We start from the raw sequence: 17319 nt of genomic DNA on the forward strand, positions 1-17319 counted from the left end.
ACTGTAATTGGCTAATGATAATGCTTTAACATCATCTTCATTACTGCAGTGCCATCTGAGAAGGTAACATTCTTTAAGCTTCCAAACTATGTGCATCTTTTCACACGGGTCGTCATAGCCAAAGGCCATTCTCTAAGAAAGTCATTGTATTTCCTGTCCTGATTGCTCGTGTATCGGGGTGAGCAAGAACCAGTCTGGATTCTGCTTCCTGTTTCCTATCTGGTGGCCCTGCTGGAAAGGTCCCGTGTTCCTCTTGATGAGGGTGTCGTCGGGTCAGCTACTGTGCCTCAGCCCTCTGCTTGCCTGCTGACAGTCACTTTCTGAGCTCCCGTATGAAGCATTGCATTTGTGGGAGGTACCAGAGCCTGTGGGACCCGCACCCCAACAAGAGTCAGTGGGGGGTGGGGTGGGGTGGGTGGGGGGGGAGGAGGGGGCGGAGCGGAGCTTTTATGTGTCTGTAAAGTGTGGTGTTCACCATAACCATGGAAATGGGAATTTCACCCGAAGGTGAATTTGTGTGTGTTTGTCTCTCGGCCTCTCCCCTACCTCCCCCTCTGTGTGCGTGTCTCTCTGTCTACATTGGTCTCTCCCCTACCTCCCCCTCTGTGTGTGTCTGTCTATATGTCCCTGTGTGCGCCAGGCTCGTGCGCACTCTCACTCATTCTTTTGCCCCAACATTTTAGTCAGCTGGATGCGTAGACTGTAGCAGTCTGCTGGGATAAATATTCTTGAGCGTCTTGCGTACCCAGCTACGATGGTCTAGCACGAGTCCTTCTGTCCCGGTCAGCAGGTCTCCAAAAGTTTCAAGTCCCATGGGTTCTAGTTTAGGGAGAGATTTGTTTAATTTCACTGGAGCTGGTGGATGGAATGGTAAGCTGAAGTAGATTGTAACATTTGCTGTCGCTCAGGGAGCCCAACACGAGTTGCATCGTCTGTTTTGTGAACACTTGGTTTTTCCAGGGCTGCAATGCGCACTACCCCACCTCCCGAACTTGAGCGCCTGTAGTAGCTGGTTCGCTTGAAGTGAGGGGGGTGATGGAGAGGCCAGGTGGTGTGTCTCTGTCACTCGGTGGCAGGAGTCGGCCACCGTCCTGTTGCTACAGCCCAGGGCTGCTCAACGCATCTTGACTCAAGTGTCGAATTCCATTGCACCAGCTCATTTCCCTTTCACTCCATTACATAGCACTCCTGTTACAGCTCCACATATTCTGCAGTTTCTTGTCTTTCATAGTTTCATTCTTCACCCCAATGTGATTAAAACAGAATTGCACAAAAGACTTGATTTTGTTCAGACATCTTTTGACCAGAATAAAGTTCTTACTTTCAAACAAGTAATTCATTGGGCTGAAGTACGAATACATGTATGTCTTTTATAAAAAAAAAAAAAATTGCACTGCACAGAAATGTTGGCCCCAGTGTGATTCCGATACACAAAGCAAACTTCACCTCCGCCTTGCCTTCCTCAGCCATACCCCACGCTGTGCCGCCTTCCTGTGTGGGCAGATCCTGGAAAACCAGACATCACCGGTCTGAGAGGTGTTGTTCCTACTTGGATTGAGTGTGTCGGGAAATTGGAAGCGCTCCCGTTTATTAGTGGTGTAAACTGGACACTGGAACAAAGCACAGGGGACAGAGTTCCTCTTGATTGCAACTGTGCACGGCACCTATTTTTCTAACCAGCTTTCCTTTCTTTTAAGGAGCAGGATCAATATCCCGAGGTACAAAGCTAGGAAGTCCAGTGGAGGAAGCTATCGAGAACGTCATACAGCGCATAACGCAAGACGGGTCACAGCAAATGGCCATCGAGAAGACGATCGAAGATGTCATAGCCAGCGTAACGGTTCCTCGTCCCGACAGCCCCGAGACTCCCACCTCTGGCAAAAGCTACAGCCAGGAGAGGTGCCAGAACAAACGGGCAGAGACGCCCCCCACCCAAACTGTGGCCCCGAGCAACTTCCCGGAGATTGGCCAGTTATCGACGGACAAACAGACTGCAGCGGCTGGCCACCGACTGAAGAGGGGCCGAATAGAAGCCATGCAGTGTCAGGCGAGGAGAATGTGCAATTTTGACAAAATCTTGGCCACCAAGAAGAACCTGGACCACGTCAACAAGATCCTGAAAGCCAAGAAACTGCAACGGCAGTCACGGACAGGTAACAACATCGTGAAGCGCAAGCGGGGGAGGCCCCGGAAACGGGATTCCAGTCTCTCTCCGCTCTGCACCTCCCTGCTTCCTCCGGCAGAAGACCAAGTGTTCTCCAAGGAGCAAAGGGAGAGTGCGGAGAAGGACGGGGAGCCTGACACAATCATGGACGTTATTGAGTCTGTGCTGCAGAGCATGAACCAGCAGCAGTCGGAGCATAGGAAGGGTGTGAAACGGAAACGGCACTTCGATGATGGGTACGTGTCTCTTTTCTTCGCTCCAGTTTCTCCCCTCCTTTCCTGCTGAAGGTTTGTTTCATAGAATCACTTCCCAACCGGCCTCGCGAGACAGTGATCAGGAGTGGGAACCCAGGCTCAATGAGTCATAGACATTTACAGCACAGAAGGAGGCCATTTCGGCCTATTGTGTCCGTGCTGGCCGACAAAGAGCCACCCAGCCTAATCCCACTTTCCAGCTCTCGGTCCGTAGCCCTGTAGGTTACGGCACTTCAGGTGCACATCCAAATGTGGTGAGGGTTTCTGCCTCTACCACCCTTTCAGGCAGTGAGTTCCACCCCAGACCCCCACCACCCTCTGGGTGAAGACATTTCCCCTCAAATCCCCTCTAAACCTCCTACCAATGACTTTCAATCTATGCCCCCTGGTTGTTGACCCCTCTGCTAAGGGAAATAGGTCCATCCTATCCACTCTATCCAGGCCCCTCGTAATTTTATACACCTCAATCAGGTCTCCCCTCAGCCTCCTCTGTTATGAAGGAAGCAACCCTAGTTTTATTGGCAGCAGAAGGAGGTAAGATCAGAGCTGGGATTTGACTCATTCTCCACAGCTCTCTTGCCGTCTACATTGTTTGAGCACACAGTTGTCAAAGCTGTTCCACAGACCATCGTGTTACTCCATGAATACCAGCCATGTGACGGTCGCAATTGAGGATAACTTCCTTGATTTATAACCACACCAACAGATCTTCCGTAGTTTATTTTATATTAAAGAAATGCTTTCTTCGTTCTTGACTCTGGTGGCCCACCCTCGGCCTGGAGGGTGGGATAGTTCATGTCCTTGATTCCACTAGATGTGATTGCACTGGAGAGGGTACAGAGGAGATTTACCAGGAGGTTGCCTGGACTGGGGAATTTTAGCTATGAGGGAAGATTGGATAGGCTGGGGTTGTTTCCTTTGGAACAGGGGAGGCTGAGGGGAGAGCTTATTGAGGTGTATAAAATTGAGGGGCCTGGATAGAGTGGATAGGAAGGACCCGTTTCCCTTAGCAGAAGGGTCAACAGCCAAGCGGCAGAGATTGAAAGTAATTGGTAGGGGGATTTGAGGGGAAATGTCTTCACCCAGAGGGTGGTGGGGGTCTGGAACTCACGGCCTGAAAGGGTGGTAGAGGCAGAAACCCTTATCGCATTTAAAAAGTACTTGGATGTGCACTTGAAGTGCCGTAACCTACAGGGCTACGGACCGAAAGCTGGAAATGTAGAAGCATAGAAAATAGGTGCAGGAGTAGGCCATTCGGCCCTTCGAGCCTGCACCGCCATTCAGTATGATCATGGCTGATCATTCACCTCAGTACCCCTTTCCTGCTTTCTCTCCATACCCCTTGATCCCTTTAGCTGTGAATTCGGATCGATGGCTCTTGGTCGGCCGGCGCAGACACGATGGGCCGAAATGTCCTCTTTCTTTGCTGTAAATTTCTACGATTGTGTGACGCTTGCATGGCACGCGAGAGCGGCAGTGCGCGGTTTCCCCCTCTGCCTCGGTGAGTTTCTCTGCCATTGCTCGGCGCATCCTTTTTCCCCCCGGCCTGACTACGAGCCAGCGAAGCCTGCCAGTACAGGGCAGCCAAGCAAAAATGTCGGGCAGGGCTGGGCTTTGAAATCCGGTCTCGTTGCCGGAGTGACTGGCCCAACAGTCCTCCATTTCGAGCTGCAAGTGCAGGCTGGCCCGAGCCCAGGAATGCCTGGACTGCCTGCCTGCCCCCTCGAGTTCTGGCAGTCTGACCCCCGCAGCCTCGCTCCTATTTGCCGGTGTTGCCCCGTTTTGAATTTGAGAGTCTCGATGTTTGGAGAAAGCTGTTGTGTCGCGGGTGGCTCGATCCTCAATCAAAAATGGCAAGATCTGTTAGTAGTTTCAATCGGAGGTGCCTGAAAATTAATGGGGGGGCGTGAATTCAAGCTTCATTGGTGGACCCCTCCGGCTCCGGGGCCCACCAGGATCAACGATTGCAGCACCCTGTCCCATCCCAGGCACTGAGAGACCCCCAGCATTGTCTCAGAGATTTATTTTGAGGGAATTTGCCCAGGTGTGGGGGGGGGGGGGGCAGGTCGGAGGGGCGGTGGGGGAGAAAAGCTCTGTTTAATTGCTCTTTCAGTGGATGAGAGCGGCAAGGCTTTTAATAGTGCATGAGCGAAGTGTGAGCATGCGGGTCAGGACCGAGAGGAATAATAAACTGCTGCGTCTTTGCTCCCTGCAACCAGCTCCCCCGAGTTGTCTTCAGAAACAGCTGCCCCATCAGAGACTGCAGGGAAGGCAGCGCTGACAGATCCAGCAACACCACGTCCGCAGCCCCCCATCCAGAGGGAAAAGAAAGCCCCTCGTCCTCCAAAGAAAAAATACCAGAAGGCAGGACTGTACTCTGACGTCTACAAAGTTCCCGAGTGAGTATCTTCTCAGCAATGTTGCTATCGGTCCTAGTCATAACCTGAAATCTCTGAGGTGTATCTGTGTGCTTGTGTTGTGCTGGCGTGTGTCTGTGTTGTGCTGGCGTGTGTCTGTGTCTGTGTCTGTGTCTGTGTGCGCGCGCGTGTTTTTATCTGTGAGCGGATGTTGTGCACGCTCGGGCGCCTGTAAGATAATATACAACCGGAGTTATCACTGACTTAAATAAAAATGAAAACGCTGGCAATACACAGAAGGTCCATCAGTGCGAAGGTGATCATAATCAGATCATGGATCACATTGGGTAGCGATCCTTTGTCGACGCTCAATTCTCATGGAGGTTCTCTCTGAATCGTGAAGCTGGCTTTTCACTCTTCCCACGCTGGCAGACCTGCTGGATATCTCATGTTTTCCGCTTTTATTTCCCATTTGTTGTTTTCCGTGTATCTCTGTGTCGCTGACGTGCCCACTTCTCCCCCATTGGCTGCAAGTGTTCGTGTTTTGGGTGTCAGATTTTTGTTAAGTTTGTCGCTGATCTCACCACCAACTAATTTCCCAGCTGAGCCGTGCGCACAGCAGTTTAGCAGCCCTGCCTGAAGTCCTGTGACAGCTGTAGTTTGCAGCCGTCACTTAGTGCACGGGAGCAGGAACAGCGATCCTGCCCTGTCTGTACGCTCGACTATTGAGGAAAGCAACTTGATTCCCCCAGCCTGCTGAGGAGCTGCTCGTGCAGGGAAGTGTGAATTGGAAGCAGATCCCAGCCTGCTCTGGCCACCGCATGCCGTGCTCCGAGGCCCCGTTAAGATTGTTTGTTTTTGTATGTCAGAAACATTAGGCTTTGCTCTGTGTTCCATCTGCTATATTCTGCAGTGAAGATCAAATGTAAATAATGGGGGGGTTTGCTGCATGCATCCTGAGAGGCTGTTTCCCCCCGGGGCTGGGGAGTCTAGAACCAGGGGGTCTCACAGTCTCAGGATAAGGGCTCGGCCATTTAGGACTGAGATGAGGAGGCATTTCTTCACTCAGAGGGTGGTGAATCTTTGGAATTCTCTGCCCCAGAGGGCTGTGGATGCTGAGTCTCTGAATATATTCGAGGGAGAGGTAGCGAGAGGGAGAGACAGCGAGAGGGAGAGGGCGGGAAAGTGGAGTTGAGGTCGAAGTTTAGCCATGATCTTGAATAGCGGAGCAGGCTCGAGGGGCCGTAAGGCCTACTCCTTGCTCCTATTTTGTAAAGTCCTGTCCCCTCAGTACAGATTCACACGAGGCATGTAGTGAAGTCAAGGTCAATCTGGACCTGCACCTTTATTTCACAGCTCTGGAATGCTGCACTTGCCTGAGACCTGTCCTTATATACCCGTCTCTTGCAAGTGCACCCCTGGTGGTAAGGTATGCTGGTGGTTACAGGTCATATCTTATTACAGTCATGTACAGCATGTTAGGATACAGTTATATATAATAATGTAAGATACATGACACCCAGGTCAGGTACAGGGGGTTAGATACAGAGTAAAGCTCCCTCTACACTGTCCCATCAAACACTCCCAGGGCAGGTACAGGGGGTTAGATACAGAGTAAAGCTCCCTCTACACTGTCCCATCAAACACTCCCAGGGCCGGTACAGCACGGGGTTAGATACAGAGTAAAGCTCCCTCTACACTGTCCCATCAAACACTCCCAGGGCAGGTACAGGGGGTTAGATACAGAGTAAAGCTCCCTCTATACTGTCCCATCAAACACTCCCACTGTAAAGTCCTGTCCCCTCAGTACAGATTCACACGAGGCATGTAGTGAAGTCAAGGTCACTCTGGACCTGCACCTTTATTTCACAGCTCTGGAATGCTGCACTTGCCTGAGACCTGTCCTTGAATACCTGTCTCTTGCAAGTGCACCCCTGGTGGTAAGGTATGCTGGTGGTTACAGGTCATATCTTATTACAGTCATGTATAGCATGTAAGATACATGACATATTTCTTATGTTCTTCTCCCCTGATGTTATCCAACTCATTGCGGACACTAGCTCCTTCTCAGAGCCAGGTGCCCTGGGGGCTTTGCTGCAATACTTTGCCCTCATGGTAGCAGCTTTTCAGGGCCAATTATGACCTGTGACTTCTCATTCTGCTTCCATAGCCTCGAGGTTAAAACGTGGTTCGTCATCAATTAGGCTGAGCTGGAGAGACAGCATAAGTCAGCTCCTGTCCCATCTCTTCAGGCCCCGCGGCCTCGTATTTAGGAAAACCTGGTGCTTCCCAGGTTGTGGGACCCACCAAACCCGTACTGGTTGAATGCTTGCGATATGTTTGCCTTCAACAGGGAAGGTAAAGATTTACCAGCTGTAGAGAGTGTATGTCCTTGGCGTAATGGCCAGCTGCCCTTTGCCTGGGGCCGCCCTGCCAGAGGGGCGCTGGCCTTGTTTGCACCAGTCGCTGGGAAGGAGTGAATGGTTTGCCGGTTCTTCCTTTTATTCTTGTGTGTCTACTCGTGACGTCTGCAGCCAATTTCTTTGTTCGTAATGGTTAACGGCGGGGTTCCACCGTAATTTACATTGCCAGCGCCTCCACGCTCGAATCTGGCCCTTGGCAGCGCTCGGTGCCGTTCTGTGGAGGGGGTTCGCGCTCTCCACCAGAGAATGCCGTTGCTGCTTTTGAAGCAATCCGTTCTGGGCCGGGCGACGTCATCGTAGTGGGCCGTGCTTTTCACTACGCCTGTAATTCTCAGCAGAGAATTTCAGGGGCGTGTTTGAGATGCAGTACTCCAGAAAGTTCGGCACAAGAGCGACAGCCTGCAAGCGGGCGTCCGTAGTTATAGTCGCCCTTCCCGGAATGTTCTCCGCGGGAGCAGCGGCGACGTCTGCACGTGGCTGAAGAAAGCCGTGTTAAGAAACCGCAGTACCCAGCAGTGCAGGGGTTCGAAGCATGGGCTTTTCCTTTCGAGAAAGGCTGACTTGCACTTGTGTTATACCCTCTCCCATCTCTGATACGTCACATCGCCTCACGAATCTTTGGTCACTGTTCTGCCGGCAAATGTGGCAGCCATTTTGGGTACAGCAAGGTCTCTCGGACATCAGTGAGATAAATGACCAGTGTAGCGTATTTGCTTCATGGGCTCTTTGCTTAAGAATTCACAGCAACATAAAGCTATTGAGAACCAGTTGGTTTATTAGCAAAAGGTTTAACAGTCACACCACACATTACCAGTTCATTCACCCGGCTCACAACCACCTGGCCCATCGTGGATACCCCGAACCCAACTGGCCGGGGTTTTATTGCGTCTGGTGAACATCACGTGACTGCCTAAGCTCCTCCCACTCAACAGCTCTACAACTATTTTCGTGTAAACCAATAATCAACAGCTCTACAACTATTTTTGTAAAACAAAAGATGAAGTGCCCCCACGGGGGGGGCACTAAAATCGATAAGATAAGCCAATCAAACGTTTTACGTTAATGGATCAAATTAAAATTTGGTTGCCGGCGGTGATGATGCACTACAGTCCCTCCAGCGCCCACCTCTCGCGGAAGGTTGCGAGCATACCGGTGGACACCGCCAGCTCCATCTCCAGGGACACCCGGGCTCGGATGTAACTGCAGAAGAGAGGCGGGCAGTCGGGTTGAACGACCCCCTTGACCGCCTGCTGCCTGGACCAGCTGATGGCCCCCTTGGCCAGGCCCAGGAGCAGGCCTAAGAGGACCTGCCCGCACTCACCAGCTCTACAAGCCTGTGAGCATCCTCACAGGTGCATACATTGCAACGGGTTGCTCTGTGTTTTGAACGTGTTGGTCGAAGGAAGGGCGACAGCTAAAACATTGGGAGAGCTCCCTCAATTTAATGTTTCATCTGATGCATGGCATCTTTGACAATGCAGCACTCCCTCAGTACTGCACTGAAGTGTCAGCCTCGGTTACGTGTTCCAGGTTTTAGAGCAGAGTTTGAACTCGCAACCTTCTGATTCCTTGGGCGTGGGCACTTCCAACTGAGCCAAGCGGACAATTTTCATAAACTTCTTCGATTGGAGTTTTCTTCTGGCAGTGTCAGCTGTGGCTCATTGAGTCGCACTCTCGTCTCTGAGTCACAAGTCCTGCTCTAGGACTTGAGCACAAATCTAAGCTGACACTCCAGTGCAGTGCTGAGGGAGCGCCGCGCTGTCGGAGGGGTAGTACTGAGGGCGAGCCACACTGTCGGAGGTGTCGTCTTTCGGATGAGACGTTAAACCGAGGTTCTGTCTGCTCTCACGTGGAGGTAAAAGACCCCATGGCACTATATCGAAGAAGAGCAGAGGAGTTCTCCCCGGTATCCTGGGGCCAATATTTATACCTCAAGCAACATCACTAAAACAGATGATCCGGGTCATTATCACATTGCTGTGTGTGGGAGCTTGCTGTGCGCAAATTGGCTGCCGCGTTTCCCACATTGCATCAGTGACCGCACTTCAAAAGTACTTCATTGGCTGTAAAGCACTTTGAGAAGTCCGGTGGACGTGAAAGGTGTAATATAAATTCAAGTCTGTCTTTCTTTTCACTGTCATCATGGTTTGGCATAGGAGTCCTGTTAGATTCCAGTTTCAGATTTTCAGGAGTAAAACTGGAGAGAGTTGGTGCAGTTATGTAGTTCTGTTCCTCGATGTCTTTAGCATGCTTTGTAAATGCAGCAGCCGTGTATTACTTACCGAATGTGCTAGCAACATCTTGAGACAAATGACTACACCATTTGCGTGACATGATGTTCAGTTGGGCCGGAGTAGATCCTTTTTGCTGTCTCTGTTGGATGCAACTTTGCTCCTCGTACTGTACCACTTGGATTCTGATCCTTGTTTCTGTTGCAATGAGGAAAGAATCGCTCTGGCGACAACTTGTGAAGTATTTCAGATTTAGAAGCTCATCTCCTGGACAAGCCTTCCACTAATCTTTGCACAGATTATAATTCCTGTTGTGCTGGTGCCAGTGTTAAAATAATTGGAGCAGTGCTACAGTGTGCAATTACTCTGCTTCTCGCGCACATGCACACAGTTCGTAAGTTCCAGATCGTAGCCAGGCTCTCTCAGGGGAGGAGACAGTGAGCAAGTGGTAATTGCTTCTCCCAAGGCAGAGGGGAAACTTTTAAGACCTGTGAACCCATGTCCTTTTGGTCACCTTTTAGTGACCAGACCAAAGCCTGCATAGGAATTACAACCGGGTGCCACTTGCCTTTAGCTGGGGAGAGATATTAAGACGACAGATGGTTGAAAGAGTGAGCTTGACGCTTGTAGAACAGTGCTGTATTTTATTTGGAAATGGCGTGAGATCACGTCTAATGCAGCTTTTGATCTAAATTAACAAATGTTAGTTGTGCTTTGCAAATGCAGGGTAGATTGGTGAATGCTGTCACAGGTCCAAATGCACAGAGCAGTTGTCCTGTCCTCCCATTAAAGTAGTTGTTCCGTCGTTCATGTTCTCTCTTGTTTTGTAGGTCGTGCACTGGGGCATGCAAGTGCTGACACAAGTGACTTGTTCTCTCGGTGAATTGCCCATGGCTGCACTGTGATTGTAACGCGTGGCTTTAGGTCCACCGCCCTGCAAAGCTTTGCTCTCGCCCCTTCCTGTTTCTCCTCTACGTCGCCACACCACCACGCACAGGGGTGCGCAGACAGACAGACACATACCCGCGCACGCACTCTCACACCCCCGCATGCCCACTCGTCTTGTGTGATCATGTACCAACTCTCATCATCTGACACTTCAACATTCCAGTAGGCAACACGAGAGAGAGAGAGGATATCCCCTCGTGCTGTGTAAATGTTTTATCGCTGTCTGATTAACTGTTTAACCCACTGGAAGTAGTTTGCCTGTAAATTTTTTAAATTTATTTTGTGGATCGCGCAAGAAAACGTGGTTGTGTGTGTGTGTAGCTTTGGATTTTAATCTTTAAATGGAAGCTTGTTATAATCTTTTACCACAAATACAAATGGCAATATAACTTAGTTTCTGATCAAATTTCAAACATGTGTTTAGGCCAGTCTCACCGCTCTGGATGGCTAACCCCAGAAGCTTTGCTTTCTGTTGGAATCTTTCTGTGCAACCACTGTTAACTTGTCCACTCCAGTGCTGCGCATTATACAGCCATTTGCAGCCTGTACCCTCTCCTCACCCTGTGGCACTCGGCAGACTTGCTGCTCTGTCTGCCTGTGGGCTTTTACCCTCCCCCAGCCTCTCTGGCTATGGGTGAAACTGTGCTCTTAGCCAGCCTCCAGCTCCCCTAGTGCTCGAATCCAGACAGACCAGACCCTCCTGACTTTGATCACTACTATGGTGCTCGTGAAATAACTCATCTGAGTGTCGTTTCACATCTGAGTAGTGAATGGTAAGGCAGGTCACTGGCAGATCTTAACACCCAGCCCCTTTAGTGTCTGCGTGGGCGTGCGTATCTCTGCATCTCTCTCTGTCTGCGCCTCTCTCTCTCTCTCTGTCTGCGCCCCTCTCTCTCTCTGTCTGCCTCTCTCTCTCTTTCTGTCTGCGCCTCTCTCTCTCTCTCTGTCTGCGCCTCTCTCTCTCTCTGTCTGTGCCTCTCTCTCTCTCTGTCTGCGCCTCTCTCTCTCTCTGTCTGCGCCTCTCTCTCTCTCTCTCTCTCTCTGTCTGCGCGCCTCTCTCCCTCTCTCTGCGCCTCTCCCTCTCTCTCTGCGCCTCTCCCTCTCTCTCTGCGCCTCTCCCTCTCTCTCTGTCTGCGCCTCTCCCTCTCTCTCTCTGTCTGCGCCTCTCCCTCTCTCTCTCTGTCTGCGCCTCTCCCTCTCTCTCTCTGTCTGCGCCTCTCCCTCTCTCTCTCTGTCTGCGCCTCTCCCTCTCTCTCTCTGTCTGCGCCTCTCCCTCTCTCTCTCTCTCTGTCTGCGCCTCTCCCTCTCTCTCTCTGTCTGCGCCTCTCCCTCTCTCTCTGTCTGCGCCTCTCCCTCTCTCTCTCTGTCTGCGCCTCTCCCTCTCTCTCTCTGTCTGCGCCTCTCCCTCTCTCTCTCTGTCTGCGCCTCTCCCTCTCTCTCTCTGTCTGCGCCTCTCCCTCTCTCTCTCTGTCTGCGCCTCTCCCTCTCTCTCTCTGTCTGCGCCTCTCCCTCTCTCTCTCTGTCTGCGCCTCTCCCTCTCTCTCTCTGTCTGCGCCTCTCCCTCTCTCTCTCTCTGTCTGCGCCTCTCCCTCTCTCTCTCTCTGTCTGCGCCTCTCCCTCTCTCTCTCTCTGTCTGCGCCTCTCCCTCTCTCTCTCTCTGTCTGCGCCTCTCCCTCTCTCTCTCTCTGTCTGCGCCTCTCCCTCTCTCTCTCTCTGTCTGCGCCTCTCCCTCTCTCTCTCTCTGTCTGCGCCTCTCCCTCTCTCTCTCTCTGTCTGCGCCTCTCTCGCTGCCCCTCTCTCTCTCTCTCTCTCTCTCTCTCTCCTAGCGTACAACCATTCTCTCGCCTGTTTGAGCAGTTTCACATCACACGGTGTTTGGGAGCCATCTGGAGCCCTCCGGGCCACTGAATAAATGGTTTTATAATACGAGATCCTGGCATTTTTGGCATTTAAATCCAGCAGCATTTTTCCACGAAAACTGTAAATCATTGGCCTTAATTATGGAGCACGGGTGAGAAAATCTCCCTTTAACTTTGAGAGAGCTGCACTTCAGACAGTGGGAACTTGCAGCTCTTCTACAGCCAGTTGCTATGAGGGTTTCAGATGGTTGCAGGCTAGATGAAGTTAGCTAATGCTTGGAATAAGACAAAGGATGCAAGGACAGCAAACGGGGTGGATGCGGGAAGTCGGGATGCTGGTTCTCTAAGATTGCCCACCCGAGCATTTGACCGATCTGCTCTTGCCGATTACTCCCTTGTAGTACAGTCAGAGCACCAAGTATGACTTGCTCGTGCTGTGACAGTGAAAATTAATCAAATAAAGAAGCAAGGACTGAATCATGTTGCTTAATGGGACAACACGACCTCGGACCGTAAATCAGAGAAGGGCTGCACTGAATTGCTCGGATCAATTGTTGTCGGCCACTGTCACGGCATCTCGCCCCCGCAACCCCCCCCACCCCCCAACACAGTACCACACGGCATTCCTCCTTGTACAGTACTGTGCTGTACCTGCCCCGGGAGTGTTTGATGGGACAGTGTAGAGGGAGCTTTACTCTGTATCTAACCCCGTGCTGTACCTGCCCTGGGAGTGTTTGATGGGACAGTGTAGAGGGAGCTTTACTCTGTATCTAACCCGTGCTGTACCTGCCCTGGGAGTGTTTGATGGGACAGTGTAGAGGGAGCTTTACTCTGTATCTAACCCCCTGTACCTGCCCTGGGAGTGTTTGATGGGACAGTGTAGAGGGAGCTTTACTCTGTATCTAACCCCGTGCTGTACCTGCCCTGGGAGTGTTTGATGGGACAGTGTAGAGGGAGCTTTACTCTGTATCTAACCCCGTGCTGTACCTGCCCTGGGAGTGTTTGATGGGACAGTGTAGAGGGAGCTTTACTCTGTATCTAACCCCCTGTACCTGCCCTGGGAGTGTTTGATGGGACAGTGTAGAGGGAGCTTTACTCTGTATCTAACCCTGTGCTGTACCTGCCCTGGGAATGTTTGATGGGACAGTGTAGAGGGAGCTTTACTCTGTATCTAACCCCGTGCTGTACCTGCCCTGGGAGTGTTTGATGGGACAGTGTAGAGAGAGCTTTACTCTATATCTAACCCCCTGTACCTGCCCTGGGAATGTTTGATGGGACAGTGTGTGCCTGTAATAGAATGTGTTCCCTTCCCTAGCCATATAACATCCTTCATCTTGTCGAGCTCATTTGTTTCCCCAATTTACTTAACATTTTGTAGCAGGTGTTGTGTAGATCCTGCAGAACCCAGAAGAGAAGATGAAAACGAATCAGAGCTTGGGGCCTGGAACTGTTGCCCTATTGCATCTTATCTTATCTTTGCTGCTTGTTGGTAGAAGATTGGCAGTCAATTGATTTGTATATTTTATAATATAATACACAGGCAATGAAATGGATAAGAAATTGGATTTAGATCAGATTCCCTTGTACGTTGTCAGGAGTAAATTGGCGAGACTATTGCTAATGAAAGAGCCACTTAACACAGGAGTATCAACACACACATAACTTGCGTGACCGGACCGTGGGGATGTGGACCTACTGCGCCCCGCTTAGTGTTCAGAAACTTGCACCTAATGCATGTGCACGAAGAGCGCCTGGCCTCACGAGGATGTGTCTGCAGCGATCCTAATGTTTCATTATTGCACTGTGTTGCCTGCTTAAATTGAAGTGCTTTTCTTTTTGAAATGATCCCATTGTTAATCGCCGGTTATGTTCTTCTTAGCCCGAAGAGTCGCCTGATTCTGGTGAAGAGGGAGAAGCTGGAGTACATTCCCGGAGAGCACGACTACGGGCTCTTCCCAGCTCCAATCCACGTCGGTGAGTGTCGCTGCTGACTGCGGTCATTGCTGAGCTGGTTGTGGTTACGATGGGCACGCGGGTTAGAGAGCACGCCCGCTCGGGGCAGGCTGTTAGTGCTGTGCTTCAGAATGTGCGCACAGAGAGCTGGCTGAAGGAGTCTTCTCTCTGACTGCTCTTTTAATGATGTTGAGAAAGTGTGGTCAGCATGTCTCGTGTGTTGGCAAGCAAGAGGCGACACTTATACGTCCCGGAGAATTGTGTATCTCCTCATATCGGGTTTGTCTGCTTTCCGCTCTTCACAAGTAAGGATGTCTGCAGAAGGCAACTTTTTGGATTTGATGGTTGTTGAAGCACCAAATGGCTGCTCAGTTGTGGTTCACTGAGGAGCACTGTCGGAGGGGCGGAACTGAGGGAGCGCCGTACTGCGCTGTCGGAGGGGCGGTACGGAGGGAGCGCCGTACTGCGCTGTCGGAGGGGCGGTACTGAGGGAGCGCCGCACTGTTTAGCGTGGTTGCGACTCTGTGTTGCTTCATCAAGCTCTCTTATCTTGATTTAGTCTCCATGTCGACTTGCCCTCAGGGAAAGCCCTGCTGGTGCGGTGAGCCTGTGTGCAGTGGGCGGATGAGTTTGCTGGGATATCGGGGACTGAGCAGGTCCCAGAGTCAGCTCAGCACCTTCACCGGGGAGCTCCCAACACCAGCAGGAGCACCAGGGAAAAGCGGCAGCTCCATTGATGTCAGATGCACACAGACCAATTGGTTTACACCCGATGGATGATGTTGACCACATATCCGCAGCATAACTAAAACCGCCTGTTTCCACCTCCTTATCATCATCCGTCTCCGCCCCTGCCTCAGCTCGTTCGCTGCTGATGCCCTCATCCATGCCTTTGTTACCTCCAGACTTGACTGTTCCATCATCATCATAGGCGGTCTCTCGTATTGAGGATGACTTGCTTCCACGCCAAAAAGGAATGAGCTCACGGGTCCCTCATGGAAAGACTTAATATTCCAGGTCCTGAACTACATGTTGAAGGGTGGAAGATGCCTGTGCGTGGATTTTTTTAATGTGGGGGTGACCGTTGCACACCAGCCACCACATGGGGTTGACAGCGCTAGGTCTTAGTCCAGTGGCAAGAATTAACCAAGACGACTGCAGACCAGCTCTGCTGCACGGATCCAGTGCGCGCACACATCGCAGTGTGGGCTGGCCTCCCACGTTCTATCCTACGTAAACTAGAGGCGATCCAAAACTCGGCTGCCCCGTGTCCTAACTCTCACCGCGTCCTGCTCACCCATCACCCCCTGTGCTCGCTCACCTACAATGGCTACCAGGGTGCCTCCCAACACCTAACGCCATGGGTGAGACTGAGCAATGCTCTTTGGGGCTATTTGACCCACGAGGAAGTCACGCCCGAGCCCCAAACTGTCCTCATCCATCAGCAGAGGACTCGCCGGCTAGTGACCCCCACCCTCCTCCCCCCCCCCCCCCCGGCCCCCAAGGTCCATTGCAGCACCCCCGACTGCGCCCCACGTGTTTCCAAAGCCTGTGGTTGCGACCCTGTGAGAGGAAAAGCAATGTGTGAGGAGTACATAAAAAACCTGCAAAAGGACATAGACAGGCTAAGTGAGTGGGCAAAAATTTGGCAGATGGAGTATAATGTTGGAAAGTGTGAGGTCATGCACTTTGGCAGAAAAAAAATCAAAGAGCAAGTTATTATTTAAATGGAGAAAGATTACGAAGTGCTGCAGTACAGCGGGACCTGGGGTTACTTGTGCATGAAACACAAAAGGTTAGTATACAGGTACAGTAAGTGATCAGGAAGGCCAATGGAATCTTGGCCTTTATTGCAAAGGGGATGGAGTATAAAAGCAGGGAAGTCTTGCTACAGTTATACAGGGTATTGGTGAGGCCACACCTAGAATACAGCGTGTAGTTTTGGTTTCCATATTTACGAAAGGATATACTTGCTTTGGAGGCAGTTCAGAGAAGGTTCACTCGGTTGATTCTGGAGATGAGGGGGTTGATTTATGAGGAAAGGTTGAGTAGGTTGGGTCTCTACTCATTGGAATTCAGATGAATGAGAGGTGATCTTATCGAAACATATAAGATTATGAGGGGGCTCGACAAGGTGGATGCAGAGAGGATGTTTCCACTGATGGGGGAGACTAGAACTAGGGGGCACGGTCTCAGAATAAGGGGCTGCCCATTTAAAACTGAGATGAGGAGAAATTTCTTCTGAGGGTTGTAAATCTGTGGAATTCGCTGCCTCAGAGAGCTGTGGAGGTTGGGACATGAAATAAATTTAAGACAGAAATAGATAGTTTCTTCAATGCTATGGGGAGTGGCTGGGGAAGTGGAGCTGAGTCCATGATCAGATCAGCCATGATCGTATTAAATGGCGGAGCAGGCTCGAATGGCCGACTCCTCCTATTTCTTATGTTCATTGAGCTGCCGTTTACAATGGAGTGTTTAATGCAGCTGCCGCTTGGTAACACCAGCTTGTTGCAATCCTGCATGTTCCACAAACCTGGGAGTAGGAGGGAGGGAGAGGGGGAGGGCATGGATTTTACAGGCCTGTCAACGCAAGATGCCTTCAGCCGCCTTATGAAGCAGCCGTTGCCATTGAGAAAGTCAGACCAAATAAACGGCGCATTAAAGATAAAGGTCACGTTAATTACTTCACATTCCTTTGGGTTGGAACGCTCTTAAACAGGGAGCAAAGTGGCAGGGTTTAAGAGCCTGTTCGCTTGGCCAGCATCTGTCCTCCCGTGAACAGCTCCACGCAGTAGGCAGGTCTCCACAGCGCCTAAACACAGACGTTTGTTTTACTCTGAGGTCGGGGGAGGCAAGAGAAAGGAAAAAGAAAATTTGTTTCTTCCTAGAACCTCTAGGGTTGAATGAAGTCGATCTGTGTCAGCCGTGGCTCAGTGGGTAGCACCCTCGCCTCTGAGTCAGAATGTTGTGGGTTCAAGTCTCAATCCAGGCACTTGAGCACATAAATCTAGGCTGACACTCCCAGTGCAGTGCTGAGGGAGCGCCGCACTGTCGGAGGGGCGGTACTGAGGGAGCGCCGCACTGTCGGAGGGGCAGTACTGAGGGAGCGCCGCACTGTCGGAGGGGCAGT

The 17319-nt window shown here is 51.2% G+C and overlaps 1 protein-coding gene across 1 annotated transcript in view; it reads left to right on the plus strand.

Moving 5' to 3' along the window:
* ash1l (ash1 (absent, small, or homeotic)-like (Drosophila)) overlaps nt 1-17319 on the plus strand; it is a 203268-nt gene that overhangs the window by 125300 nt on the left and 60649 nt on the right. Inside the window, exons 5-7 of the mRNA XM_070868461.1 lie at nt 1698-2400; nt 4638-4817; nt 14116-14210. Coding sequence (XP_070724562.1) covers nt 1698-2400; nt 4638-4817; nt 14116-14210 — 978 coding nt within the window. The remainder of the gene's footprint in view (nt 1-1697; nt 2401-4637; nt 4818-14115; nt 14211-17319) is intronic.

Source organism: Pristiophorus japonicus, chromosome 30 (genome assembly GCF_044704955.1).
Source record: "Pristiophorus japonicus isolate sPriJap1 chromosome 30, sPriJap1.hap1, whole genome shotgun sequence".
Lineage (NCBI taxonomy): Eukaryota > Metazoa > Chordata > Chondrichthyes > Pristiophoridae > Pristiophorus > Pristiophorus japonicus.